This window comes from Salvelinus namaycush, chromosome 6 (genome assembly GCF_016432855.1).
Source record: "Salvelinus namaycush isolate Seneca chromosome 6, SaNama_1.0, whole genome shotgun sequence".
NCBI classification, from domain to species: domain Eukaryota; kingdom Metazoa; phylum Chordata; class Actinopteri; order Salmoniformes; family Salmonidae; genus Salvelinus; species Salvelinus namaycush.
In genome coordinates this window covers 30,656,094-30,670,122 of record NC_052312.1, presented here as the reverse complement: position 1 = coordinate 30,670,122, position 14,029 = coordinate 30,656,094, and the positions used below count along the sequence as shown (strand labels likewise).

Here is a 14,029-nt window from a genome sequence, read left to right as displayed (position 1 = left end):
TGTTGACTCAGGGTGTTGAATACTTATATAATTGAGATATATTTGTGTTTTATTTTTCCTAAATGTTTAATAAATGTTCACATTTTTCTTTCTACTTTGACATTACAGAGTATTTTGTATAGATTGATGATAAAAAAATACAATTAAATGAATTTGAATCCCACTTTGTAACACAACAAAATGTGAAAAAAAGTCAAGGGGTGTGAATACTTACTGAAGGCACACACACACACTCCACAGTAAACACTCTCCTCTCGCCTCCTCCCTAGATGTTAACTTCAGAGCGACAGTGCAGCCCGGGGCCTCCATAATCGACATGGTCAACGTGACGACGTCACCCAGCAGCAATGCCACCCCAGAGGGTCTAACTGAGGGAGGGCTGTTGGTCCTGGGCCAGAGGGAAGAGTATGATTACAATTACTTTGCCCTGGTGCTGGGCGTGCCCCTCATCCTGATCATCATCCTGGGCAACGTACTTGTGTGTCTGAGCGTGCTCACTGAGCGCTCCCTGAAGACTGCCACCAACTACTTCATCATCAGCCTGTCTGTGGCCGACCTACTGCTGGCTGTACTGGTGCTGCCCCTCTACGTCTACTCTGAGGTGAGGGAGGAGCGGAGAGTGTGTGTGTATGTGTGTGTGTCTGTGTGTATTTATGTGTGTATGTGTGTGCAAGTTGACTTTCCCTCCATGACCTCTTAAATTGAAGAAACACATACACATACCCAAATACATGTCGTTTTGCTCAATTACCTGTCCTGTCTGTCTCGTCGTAGTTTAAAGTCCACCGCTGACAGGACTGACAACTTGTTAACCATGTGTTGTTGTTGTTGTTGTTGTTGTTGCTGTGTGTCCCAGTTCCTGGGTGGTATCTGGACCCTGAGCACATACATCTGTGATGCTCTGATGACCATGGACGTCATGCTGTGCACGGCCTCCATCCTCAACCTATGTGCCATCAGTGTGGACAGGTGAGTCCTTCTGTCTCAACTTCGCCTGGACACCATGGTAACACATGGCTGTCAGGTCACACTAGTTTTCAATAACACACCTGCCCTCTCTAACCTGTCGAGTTACGGTACACTGGACTCTGAAACATAGCAGCACCACATGTCCATCCACAGGGCACAAACTGGTGGAATCAACGTTGTTTCAATGTAATTTGTCAACATATTGTGACGTGGAATATACGTGGAAAATATATTGGATTTGAAAAAAGTCATTAACTGTTGTTTTGAGGGAGACATTTCTACAACAGGATTATGTCCTCATGGTAACCACATTTCAACATATGGAAACCTTGTATATAAACCTTGCATTTGTACCTTTAAAACAATGTCAGATCTTCAACGTTATACACACTATCAGAAGAAGAAAAACTATAGGCTGGGCAGCACTTCCTGGCTCCTACTAGAGAATTGATCTATCTACAGCTACCCTTTGGTCTCCCATCCAGGGTTTTAACCAAGCCCAGCTATGATATTTGTCACTGACTATTACCAATGTGCTATCGTGAGAATGATTTCTTAGAGATGTCCACTTAAAAAAACAAAATAGATTCACTGTTGCTATCGAAGTCATTACAAAAGGGTAGGTTTAGCAGAGTAAATAAAATGTGACCATAGTCTTATCACTTCTATATCATAAATTATGCTATTTAGGCCTACAAGCTATAGGATTTGCAAAGACGTCAAAAGCTATCGCTTTATTTCAACCCAGAATTCAACAAAAATTAGACAATATAACAGGCCTAGGGTTTCAAGCTCTGGTTGATTTCTAATTGAATGATATTTAGTGGTATTGAATTGTGTGCTTGGTTGTCAACGCAACCAAATATCAACATTTGAAGGAGATGCATATTCTGCTTGGCTAATGCCATTTGTGCCACTGAATTAGTCTGCCTTTAATTCCAGTTTGTCTACAAATTAATCATTGATATGTTGGATTCACGTCTCCATCTCAACCAAAATCAAATTTAAGAATAAGATGAAATCAAAAGCAAACTTTATTTAAAGTGCTTTAAAAGATTGATTATATTTTGTTCTATTCTTTGACTTAGACAAACTGGAATTAAAGCCAGACTAAGTTAGTGGCACAAATGGAACTATCCAAGCAGAAGATAATGTTGATATTTGATTGCGTTGACAACCAAACACAATTCAATATTACATTTGTAATACAGTAAATAGCCTAAAGTGAAGGCTATCTTAGAAACGAATGTAACTTTAAAATGAGTAACACATCCATGACCACATTGAGGTTACTGTAACTAGGAATGTATTCTTATGTAATCCTATAAGGCGTGCATATTCAAAATAGCATGGATAGGTCGTCGCAGGTCTGTGGAGATCACAATTTCTGTAATAATCTGTGCAGAATCTCGAACGGCATTGATCACTTGCACCATGTACTTTTAATGCAATCTCAACTGCAATCCAGGTCATTTGGTTACGATGCACAGTGATAACACAATCATCTTTTCTATAAATTAACCACAAATCAGACATTGTTTGGCATTGGAATTTGTTTGTGTCTTTAGATGGTTGAAAGCATCGTGATAACACAACGGATATTCAACTAACTTTCGGCTGTCTTTTTGAGTGGGTGAATATAGGTGGTAATGTCTTTGATCGACGTGTCAACCAAATATTACCCAATTATCCACGTTGGAATGACATGCTGTGCCCATTGGGCAGTCTCCAGTATGATTTGAGTTAACAAAGAATTGCAAAGAACTACCGCAATATCTCTGAATTATTAGTTTGAACAAGGAAAAGATTGATAACGCAAGCTTTTCTTCAAAAGGTTTCTTCAAGAAATACCCTGTGTATACTCTTTATTCCCACTTTTGAAAGGAACAAAGAGAGCCATTAAAAACACCAAGAACAATATCTCCAACGTGCAAGTTCAATATGTCTTTCTAATATCTGTAGCGAGCTCTGTAGCGAGCTCTGTCACTCATAGTAATCCCTCAAATCATTCTGCCAGACTGTGAGAAGAGTGTAGCGAGACCATTAGCAGACATCACACAGTGAATGCTAACTGATGGCTGTGGTCTATAGGAGGCTAATGGAACCGTAGCTCTGGAACCCCTCATCGACTCAATCATCAATGCCCAGTAATTACTCAAAGCAGAGAGAAGAAAACTCACGCCAACCACCCAGGGGACTCTACCCCAAACCACATCTAAGGGCTTAGTGTGACCGAGAGTTTCTAAGGCAAAGGAAAAACAAGCCGACTGTAAAATATAAGATGGGCATTAAATAGGTTCCACACAGCACACACTTCCTGTTAGTTAAATGTTATATCTCTAGTGGTGTGCGGCTCGTGTGTCTGACAGGTTCTATAGCATTGTGGTGGTATCACATTTCTCAATGTAATAATACGACATGGTATCTAATCAATAGATTGAGATTAATTGGATTTATAAGACAGGAGAAGCAGGGTAGAGCCAGGTTGTGGGGGTGGAATAGAGTGGAGTTACAAATGAAGGTGAATATTATTGTAACTTCATCTGTGGCATTCCAGTGCTTCCATATCTAAGTTTACTTTGAACCTGTAGGACCACAGAACAGCTTTGAACAACTGAGGTTTTTCAAATGTTTCCAGAACAGCCACTATGTCCTCTGAGTACTTCCCTGCTGTGTTGGCCTGTTTGAAGCCCCTCCATGTTAAATGTATGTATTTATGTATTTTAAATGTAGACTATGTCATTCGCTTTGATCCGCGTCTATGCAAGTACAGTTGAGTCAGAAGTTTACATAAACCTTAGCCAAATACATTTAAACTCAGTTTTTCACAATTTAATCCTAGTAAAAATTCCCTGTCTTAGGTCAGTTAGGATCACCACTTTATTTTAAGAATGTGAAATGTCAAAATAATAGTAGAATAGTAGATAGAATTATTTATTTCAGCTTTTATTTCTTTCATCACATTCCCAGTGGGTCAGAAGTTTACATACACTCAATTAGTATTTGGTAGCATTGCCTTTAAATAGTTTAACTTGGGTCAAACGTTTCAGGTAGCCTTCCACAAGCTTCCCACAATAAGTTGGGTGAATTTTGGCCCATTCCTCCAGACAGAGCTGGTGTAACTGAGTCCTCCTTGCTCAAACAAGCTTTTTCAGTTCTGCCCACAAATTTTCTATGGGATTGAGATCAGGGCTTTGTGATGGCCACTCCAATACCTTGACTTTGTTGTCCTTTAGCCATTTTGCCACAATTTTGGAAGTATGCTTGGGGTCATTGTCCATTTGGAAGACACATTTGCGACCAAGCTTTAACTTCCTGACTGAGGTCTTGAGATGTTGCTTCAATATATCCACATAATTTTCCTTCCTCTTGATGCCATCTATTTTGTGAAGTGCACCAGTCCCCCCTGCAGCAAAGCATTTTATCCCCTGTGATGTGTGTGTCCCTGTAGGTACATAGCGGTGGTGGTGCCCCTGAAGTACAACAGGAACCAGTTCAGCCTGCGGCAGCTGGTCCTCATTACGGCCACCTGGGTTCTCTCCCTGGGCGTCGCCAGTCCTGTCATCTTCGGCCTCAACCAGGTGCCAGGCCGCGACCCCACTGTGTGCAAGCTGGAGAACGACAGCTTCGTGGTCTACTCCTCAGTGTGCTCCTTCTTTGTGCCTTGCCCAGTCATGCTCTTCCTGTACTACTGGATGTTCCGGGGGTTGAGACGCTGGAGCTCAGGCAGGAGGCGCTCCCAGCTGACGAGGGGAGGAAAACAGGGACTGTCCCTGCGCCTCAGCTCCGCCCTGCAGAGGGAGAACGCAGGGGTCAGGGCGGGGGCCAAGGAGAAGGTGGTGTACCTCATGCCCTCAGGGCTCAGCCCAATGTCACCGTCGACCGTATCGATGGCGTCGCCCACAGCGACCCCGGGGGTGGAGGACAAGCAGCAGGATGTTGTGGGGGCTGGCATGGCAGAGAGCGACCCCATGACTACCCAGATAGAAAGCATTTCGGACGCAGAACCCACGGAGAAGCCGCCTAGGCAGGGGAAGAGCCGGAAGGAGAATGGGCTGGCCCACGCTAAGGCCACCAAGAGGGGGCGCCGCAACAGCAAGAGTAGCAGAGTGAGTGGGAGGGAGCGCAAAGCCATGAAGGTCCTTCCTGTTGTAGTTGGTAGGTATGTGTACATGTGTGTGTGTGTGTGTGTGTGTGTGTGTGTGTGTGTGTGTGTGTGTGTGTGTGTGTGTGTGTGTGTGTGTGTGTGTGTGTGTGTGTGTGTGTGTGTGTGTGTGTGTGTGTGTGTGTGTGTGTGTGTGTGTACATGCATGTGTCTTCCAAGGTCTAATATTTACACAAATCATGTCAACAAAGGACATTTAGCATCGTTGGGATAAGAAAGCAGTGGGTTGCGGTGACCTTAAAAAGTATTAATTACATAAACATGGAGGGGCATGGAAATGAGGGGTTCCCCCACTGTGAGCAGAATACATAACCTCATAACCTGCAGCTGATTGTTGACACATCAACTAGGATTAAAGTGCAGGGCAGTTTGTGATTGTTGCTGTTTTGGTAATCAGTGCCTGGAGGGTGAGTGGTTTCACCTCTTCTCTGAGTATACAGTATATCCAGCTTCTCAAGCTCCAGTTCAGTGTGTTTCAATCTATAGCTAGAGGACTCCTACTCTCTCCAGGAGTGAGAAGAATCCTTTTTGTCTTCATTTGTTGTTGTCTAGTATTGTCTTTTGCTAGCTAGGGCCATCTACTTTACGTACTCTCCTCCCTTTCTGTATCGTATGACACTCACTGTCCCCTTTCCTCCCGGTCGGCTTGCCCTATCCTTCTGCTCGGTGGCTGAGTATGTCAGGTGAGCAAAAATGGAGGAAAGTTAAACTAAACTAAAATTAAACTTCTATCATCATTTCACTCCATCCTCTCTACCTTCTCTTCCTATGTAGCCACTGCTAACACCACTTTCTATCACCCCAGATTTCAGGTTTCTGCCTTTAACCTTAGGAAACTCTTTGCCACCTCCTCCCTCCTTAATCCCCCCCCTCTCTGCGGAAGACATTGTCAACCACTATGAAAAGAAGGTAGACAATATCCACTCCTCATTCAGTCAGCCTATTGAGTCCACTGGTACGACTCACACAGAACTACCCTACACCTTGACCTCTTTCGCCCCTCTCTCTACAGATGAAATTCTTGTGACGTCTGGCCGCTCAATAACCTGCCCACCTGACCCCATCCCCTCCTCCCTTCTCCAGACCATCTCATTCCTAACTTCCCTCATCAACTCATCCCTGACCACTGGCTGCGTCCCCTCTTACTCCAAAATGGCCAGAGTCACTTGTCTTTCCAAAACACTTGAGCGTGCAGTCTCTGACCAACACTCTCATTATCTCTTTCAGAACAATCTTCTTGACCCTAACCAGTCAGACTTCAAGACGGGTCTCTCAACAGAGACCGCTCTCCTCTGTGTCACGAAGGCTCTCCGCACTGGCAAAGTTGACTCTCTACTCTGTCCTCATCCTCCTAGATCTATCCAATGCCTTGGACACAGTGAACCATCAGATCTTCCTTTCCACCCTCTCAGTGCTGGGCGTCTCAGGCTCTGCACACTTTTGGATTGCATCTTATCTGGCAGGCCGCTCCTACCAGGTGACGTGGAGAGGATCTGTGTCTGCACCACATGCTCTCACTACTGGTGTCCCCCAGAGCTCGGTTCTAGGCCCTCTTCTCTCTATATACCAAGTCACTCAGCTCCGTCATATCCTCACATGGTTTCTCCTATCATTGCTATGCAGATGACACTCAACTACTTTTCTCCTTCCCTTCTTCTGACACCTAGGTGGTGACACGCATCTCTGTGTGCCTGGCAGATATCTCAGCTTGGATATCGGCCCACCACCTCAAGCTCAACCCCGACAAGACTGAACTATTCTTACTCCCGGGGAAGGCCTGCCCACTCCAAGACCACTCCGTCACAGTTGACAACTTCACAGTGACCCCCTCCCAGAGTGCAAAGAACCTTGGCATGACCCTGGACAACACCATGTCTTCCTCTGCAAATATCAAAGCAGTGACTCGCTCCTCCAGGTTCTTGCCCTTTAACATCTGTAGAGTACGACCCTACCTCACACAGGAAGTGGTGCACGTCCTAATCCAGGCACTTGTCACCTCCCGTCTGGACTAATGCAACTCGCTGTTGGCAGAGCTCCCCGCTTGTGTCATCAAACCCCTGCAACTTATCTGGAACGCCGCAGCACGCCTGGTGTTCAACCTTCCGAAATTCTCCCATGTCACCCAGTCCTCCGCACACTCCACTTGCATCCACTACAAGACCATGATGCTTGCCTACGGAGCAGCAATGGGAATTTCCCCTCCCTACACTCAGGCTATGCTCAAACCCTACATCCCAACCCGCTCATCCCAGTCAAAGCTCTTCTCTGTCCTTCCACCTCAATGGTGGAATGAGCTTTCCCCTGAAGCTAGGACTGAAGAGTCCCTGCCTATCTTCCCGAAAACACCTGAAAATCTACCTCTTCAATGAGTATCTTAAATAAGATATCTCTGTCTTATTCCCCTCCCCCCCCCATAAAAAAAGAAATAGTATTTTCCAGCTAGCAGTGACTTTGCTGATCATTTCTGTATCGTGGGAAAATGTACTTACTACGACTGTGATATGTGGTTGTCTCACTTATTTATCTTAAGATGAATGCGGTCATTTCCATGTAAAAGGAGCCATGAGCACCAACATGTGAAGTTCATAGGAGAATGTCAAATTGGGTGTAAAATGAAAGCTATGAGTACCAAATCCGTAACGGAAAATTCAGAAAAATCTGTCAGGAATTTCTGCAAATGAATTGGCTACAATGGGAAATCATAGTCACATAATAGTTTGGACCGCACAGGACAGTACAGTACAGTACAGTAAAGAAAAGTAGAGTGTAGTTCAGTACACAGTAGAGCACACTAGAGTTTAGTACACTATAATGTACTGTATTGTACTGTACTGTACTCTACTTTACTTTACCATACTCTACTGAACTATACTCTACTGTACACTACTGTACTCTACTGTTCTGTACTGAACTCTACAGTACTAAACTCTACTGTTCTGTACTCTATTGTACTCTACTGAGCTCTACTGTGCTGATGTCCAAACGTGTGAAACATAGACGTCTGCGATTGGTTTAGATTTGGTCCGGTCTGGACCAACCAAATTTGGTCTTGTTTGGGGGCAGAGGTCATTCAAATAATGGCCAGTGTGTAGAATAAAACCCAAATATGCAAAGGAGGATATTTCATATTTATACTTTTGTGTACCTATTTAGGAAACTATCTATTTTAGTTCAAATCAGGGACCTATGACGAAATTCCAATACCACAATTCTGTTACCGGGTGTAAATCAATTCACTTACTGTAGTTCAATAACCAAAAGAATCATGTCACAAATGACACCCCATTATTTCTACAGGCATCGTTTAATCTTAATTCAGAGCAAATACAGCGCCTTCAGAAAGTATTCACACCCTTTTCCACAGTTTGTTGTGTTACAGCCTGAATTAAAAAATTATTAAATGTAGGTTTTTGGTCACTGGCCTACACACAATACCACATAATGTCAAAGGGGAATAATGTTTTTCAAAATTCTAAACAAGTCAAGAAATATGTCATTTTATTTAGACGTTTTTGCCAAAGAGATCTTAGTCGTGCAATTTTACATCTAACTAAGATGTTTGGTGCAGTATTTCGCAATGAAAAAAAGTGCACGAAATTAAGACAAAGACTTTATCGGCTGGCCTCAAGAAAAAATGTTGTGTGCCGAACAATAAAAAAAACTTACCGAAGTCCAAAACTAACAAAAAAACGTCACAAAATGTTTTCATAATATATACACAAACCCTTCTGAACTTTTCTGTATTTAATTTTCAATAAATTTGCTAAAATGTATAATGTTCTCACTTTGTCATTATGGGCTATTGTGTGTAGATGATATCATAGTCTACACAACAGTGTTACGGGATGTCATAAAGCAGTACGTTATCTTGAGGCGTTCTGGTGAGACGGGCATTAAAACAACTTACCTAGAAAGGTACTCCTCTGATGGAATGGATGGATTGGAAACAACTTTTTATGAGATCCAGAACCGTGACCAAGTTGGATCAGGAAGATGGTGATGTGCAGGTCAGTTCCCTCACGCCATGGGCAGCGAGGCAGAGAACATTTTCAAATCGTTCACCTTTGCATCAGAGGATGAGGAAGCAGACTTTGATATTGTCGTGAGGAAATATACTGAATACTGTTTTCCCAAACGGAATGTTATTCACGAACATGCCTGTTTTTATCAACGAGCTTTCAAGTGGACATGCAACAAGTGTCAGAAACCAGGACTTTGTGAAAGAATGTGTCACACAAAAAAAATGGAAAAGTGCGTGGGTTTGAAAAAGAATAATGAAGCGTTGAAAAGATAGTGAATAGAACGGTTTATCCTACACACCTCGGATGAGATACTCGCAAAGCTGAGCAGAGCCAAAGTATTCTCAACAAAGGGATGCAGCAAGTGGGTTTTGGCAAATACTCCTACACTGTGACAGCAGAAAGTTGACAACCTTTATTACATCTTTTGGCAGGTACTGTTTCTGCCATTTGCTATTTGGGATCTCGAGCCCTCCAGAAATCTTCCCCCCAAAAATGATGTAGACATTGCAAGGCCTTGAGGGAGTCACCGTTTTATGGATGACATTTTGGTATATGCAAATACCATGGAGGAGCACGACGAGTGACTAAAAAGAGATTGAGTCAACCAGACTAAAGTTGAACAAATAAAAGTGTGTCCTCAGGCAAACACAGCTACGCTTCCTGGGACACCTCATTGACCCAATCAGGCCCGATTCAGAGAAAGTGGGGGCCATCTGGCAGCTTTTCCCCACCAGAGAAATTGCAGGAGCTGAAGAGAGTTATTGGGATGGTTAACTACCTAGGGAAGTATATCCCCAACCTTTCCACAGTGGGTCAACCACTGCATGAGCTCCTGAGGTCAAATACGGCATGGACATGGGATCACGCACGCCAGGCAGTGTCCCAGCGCCTCAAAGAACTTCTGACGACTTCCACAGTCCTGACGTTCTATGACGGCAACAGAGCCATCGCAGTCTCAGCAGACGCAAGCAGCTTTGGGCTTGACGGTGTACTACTACAGCTCCATGGTGAGGAATGGAAGCCTGTGGTGTACTGCTCCTGGTGGCTCATGGAGGCAGAAACCAGATAATCAGAGATGGCGCCGACAGAGATGGTCGCCTCGCTTCGCATTCTTAGGAAACTATGCACAAGCATTTCGCTACACTCGCATTAACATCATTTAACCATGTGTATGTGACCGATAACATTTGATTTGATACGTGCAGATCGAAAAGGAGCATCTGGCGAGTGTTTGGGCTTGTGAGAAGTTTGAGAAATTTCTCTATGGCCTGGAGGACTTCAAGCTAGTGACAGACCACAAGCCCGTGGTCCCACTAATGAACAGCAAAGACTTAGATAATGTGCCTGTACGGTGCCACTACTCATGCGGCTGATGAGGTTCAAAACCACAGAGGAGTACGCGCCAGGAAAAACTATGGTCGTGGCGGACACTCTTTCAAGGAGTCTGTTGATACTCACAGAAAAGGAAACAGACACACACACATACATGGAGTGTTACATTGCAGCCATAATCAACAACATACCTACTACAAAGCCAAAAATGGAGAGCAGAGTTGCTCTCTCAGAGATGATAACTACAGACAGTGATCAAGTACAGGTCAGGCTGGCCAGAACATGTGAGTAAAACCCCAGTCACAGAGAGTTTTTCCCTGTGAAGAGTGAACATTCAGAGTACAATGGTATGGTCACAAGGGGGAACCGCATACTAGTACCACAGACACAGAGGGCAGACATTCTTGATAGAATACACGACGGACATCAAGGTCTGACTAAATGCAGAGAGAGGGCCAATGCCTCAGTATCGTGGTCGGGGATCTCAGAGAAGAAAAAGGTAATGTCAATCTTGGCCCTGCAAAAGGAGCCACTAATCTCAACACCGCTCCCTGGCAGGCCATGGAAAATAATTGATCTGGATCTATGCGTGCATAACAAACAAAACTATTTGGTTATATCTGACTACTATTTAAGATTCATAGAAATACTACACATGCTGTCACGCCCTGACCATAGAGAGCCCTTGTTTCTATATGGTGTAGTAGGTCAGGGCGTGACAAGGGGGTATTCTAGTTTATAATTTCTATGTTGTGTTCTAGTTTATATTTTCTATGTTGGTGTTTTGTATGATTCCCAATTAGAGGCAGCTGGTAATCGTTGTCTCTAATTGGGGATCATATTTAAGTAGATATTTCTCCCACCTGTGTTTGTGGGATATTGTTTTGTGTTTGTGCATGTGCACCACGTAGTCACGTTTAGTTGTTCGTTTATTTGATTATTTTTGTTTTGTTTAAGTTTCTCTTTGTATTAAATATGTGGAACTCAACATCCGCTGCGCCTTGGTCCCGTTCTTACGACAGCTGTGACACATGCCTACAACCACAAGCACACAGGTAGCCCTTAAGCTGAAAGGAACCTTTGCAAAGTATGGGATTGCAGATGAGGTCGTTAGTGAAAATGGGCCTCAATTCTCTAGTTCCGAGTTCCAAGAAATGTCAGAGCAGCTTGACGTTAAGCACATTACTTCCAGCGCTCACAACGCTCAGGGTAAAGGTCACACAGGAAGGGCAGTGCAGACCGCAAAGAGGATTCTGAAGCAGAAAGACCCGCTGATTGCTCTCATGTGCTACAGGTCAACCCCATGCACAACAACGGGAATGAGCCCAGCAGAGTTCCTCATGGGTAGAAAAATCTGAACGAAACCTGCAACCTAAGTGGCTCAACAAAAACCACACCGGGCTAAAGGATACAGCAGAAAAGAGGAAACAAGCCTTCTACTACAACCAACGTCACAGGGCTAGACCATGACAGTTGATACCGCCAGGAGAAACAGTGCTCACCAAGCTCGATCACCTAAAAGAGTGGACAACACCTGCAGTGGTAACAGGTGAAAGCGCCGCACCTAGGTTTTACGACGTCGAGATGCAGAAATGAGGAACACTACGACTTAACTGTCGCCACCCACCCCAACTAAAGGCATTACGCCTGCCTCTCCTGAGAGAAGAGTAAATACTCTACTGCCAGACAAGGGTCAAGAAGAGGATGTTTGAAATCAATGGTTTTTGTTCAGCGTTACATAATAACATTACAGCAACACAAAACAAGGATCAGATTTTTGCAATCTGAGACCACAGGGGATGGCATCAATATAACAAACCCTGAATGCTTGAAAGAGGCTGCATGCTGAGAAGGGGCTAACATTTTGATCATGTGAGAAAAAGGCTCACACTCCGTGGCTATGTATTCAACATTTGAAAACACAGACTGTCAAAATGCAACGAGGGGAGACGGTGGTGTTAGACGGTGTTGATGCTCCACAGATTTAGCATGATGTGTCGAGCGTTATGCTAGTGCTGTTGTGACAACAGAGGAATGAATAATGGCATCCTCCACAGCATAGTCTCTTCCCACAATGCTGGGCCTGTTTGCTTACTAATGCAGGACCGCATCCACTGACAAACCAACACCCGCTGTGTCTGAACGGACAAAGCAGAGAGAAAAAGAGTCCGTAGTCTATGTGTTGTGGATCTAAGCTGTATCATACCATATGTGTGAGTGCGTGCACAGGTGTGTGTTGGCGCGTGCTGAGTGAACGAAAGAAAAATATGACGTACGCACACCCATTGTCTACGTACATCTACTCTGAGAGTCGTTCACGCCATAACTGGCGCAGGCCATGTGTACAGGCAGAGCTGACTAACTTTACTCAGTGTGACAACGTTATCATGGCACGTTTGCCGGAAAGGTGATAAAGTGTTACCGGCTAATTAGCTAGCGACCAAATATAGAGTTAACACATGGTGTAAGTGTCTGTGAGACATCATACATCATGATAATGCAGCCTGCAGTACAAGTAGAGGATGCTATCTCCTTGGAAACAGCCACTCAATTGCCATCTTCTACCATGGTTCACATGATCTGTGCAAACACTTTTTCGTGCCACATGCATTTATTCTACACACCCACAATCAGATAATACAAAACCAGTAACTCTATATGCAGTGAGCTACAGTCTGCCTGTCAAAGACAGCTTTTCCTCAATGGGACATCACATGATATTTACCATCTCACATTATACCAATATACTCCTACTAAACAAAACGAGTAACTCTATATGCAGTGTCTGTCATAAACACCTTTTCCTCAATGTCATATCACATTGACATTTACCATCTCAGGTTATAGTAATATACTGTAGTTATGTATCCCTTGCCATGTATTGATTTATTGAAAAGACTGACTGCGTCCCCTTCCCCCCCCCCCCCCCCCCCCCTTCTTCTCCTCATCCCCTCTCACCTATACCAGGTGTGTTCCTAGCCTGTTGGACGCCTTTCTTTGTGGTACATGTGACCAACGTGCTGTGCGTGTCCTGCAAAATTAGCCCCACTCTGATATCCGTGGTAACGTGGCTGGGCTACGTCAACAGTGCTGTCAACCCCATCATCTACACTGCCTTCAACGCAGAGTTCCGAAATGTCTTTCACAAACTTTTCTGCTGTCGAGCATGAGACCTGAGTTCTGAGATCTGGAACCTCTTTGACAAACTATTCATTGAGATAGGAGAACAATTATCTTTAAGGTTCAATCTGAGACATGATTTCTAGAATGTTGCTCTCGACCATGAGACCTGAATTAAATGATCTTTCACAAAACTCCTCGGTTGCTGGATGTGAGAGTGACCCAAAGGGGTTTTCCTGGATCTAAGTGCTGGCAGAAGGTGAGGTTGTCAAAATGGATGAACAATACAGGGGACAACCTGACAGAATTTGACTGATGCCTTAGTTGACATATTGTGAACTGAAAGACAGTGGCTCACTGTATCTGATGTTTCTACATTGAAGTTGATACTGTGTGACGGTTTTTCGTCCTGTAAAATATT

At 44.0% G+C, this 14,029-nt stretch overlaps 1 protein-coding gene across 1 annotated transcript; it reads left to right on the top strand.

Moving 5' to 3' along the window:
* Positions 1–316: 316 nt before the first annotated feature.
* Positions 317–13,658, top strand: LOC120049067 (D(4) dopamine receptor-like). The gene is made up of 4 exons (XM_038995318.1): positions 317–601; positions 857–969; positions 4,421–5,127; positions 13,456–13,658. Exons 1-4 carry the CDS (start codon positions 317–319, stop codon positions 13,656–13,658), a joined length of 1,308 nt encoding a protein of 435 aa, XP_038851246.1.
* The last annotated feature ends 371 nt before the right edge of the window (positions 13,659–14,029 follow it).

Coding starts and splice junctions, on each gene's coding strand:
- LOC120049067 (XM_038995318.1), top strand. CDS start 317: ATGGTCAACGTGACGACGTCACCCAGCAGCAATGCCACCCCAGAGGGT. Junction 602..856: donor CCCTCTACGTCTACTCTGAG/GTGAGGGAGGAG, acceptor TGTGTGTCCCAG/TTCCTGGGTGGTATCTGGAC. Junction 970..4,420: donor TGTGCCATCAGTGTGGACAG/GTGAGTCCTTCT, acceptor GTGTCCCTGTAG/GTACATAGCGGTGGTGGTGC.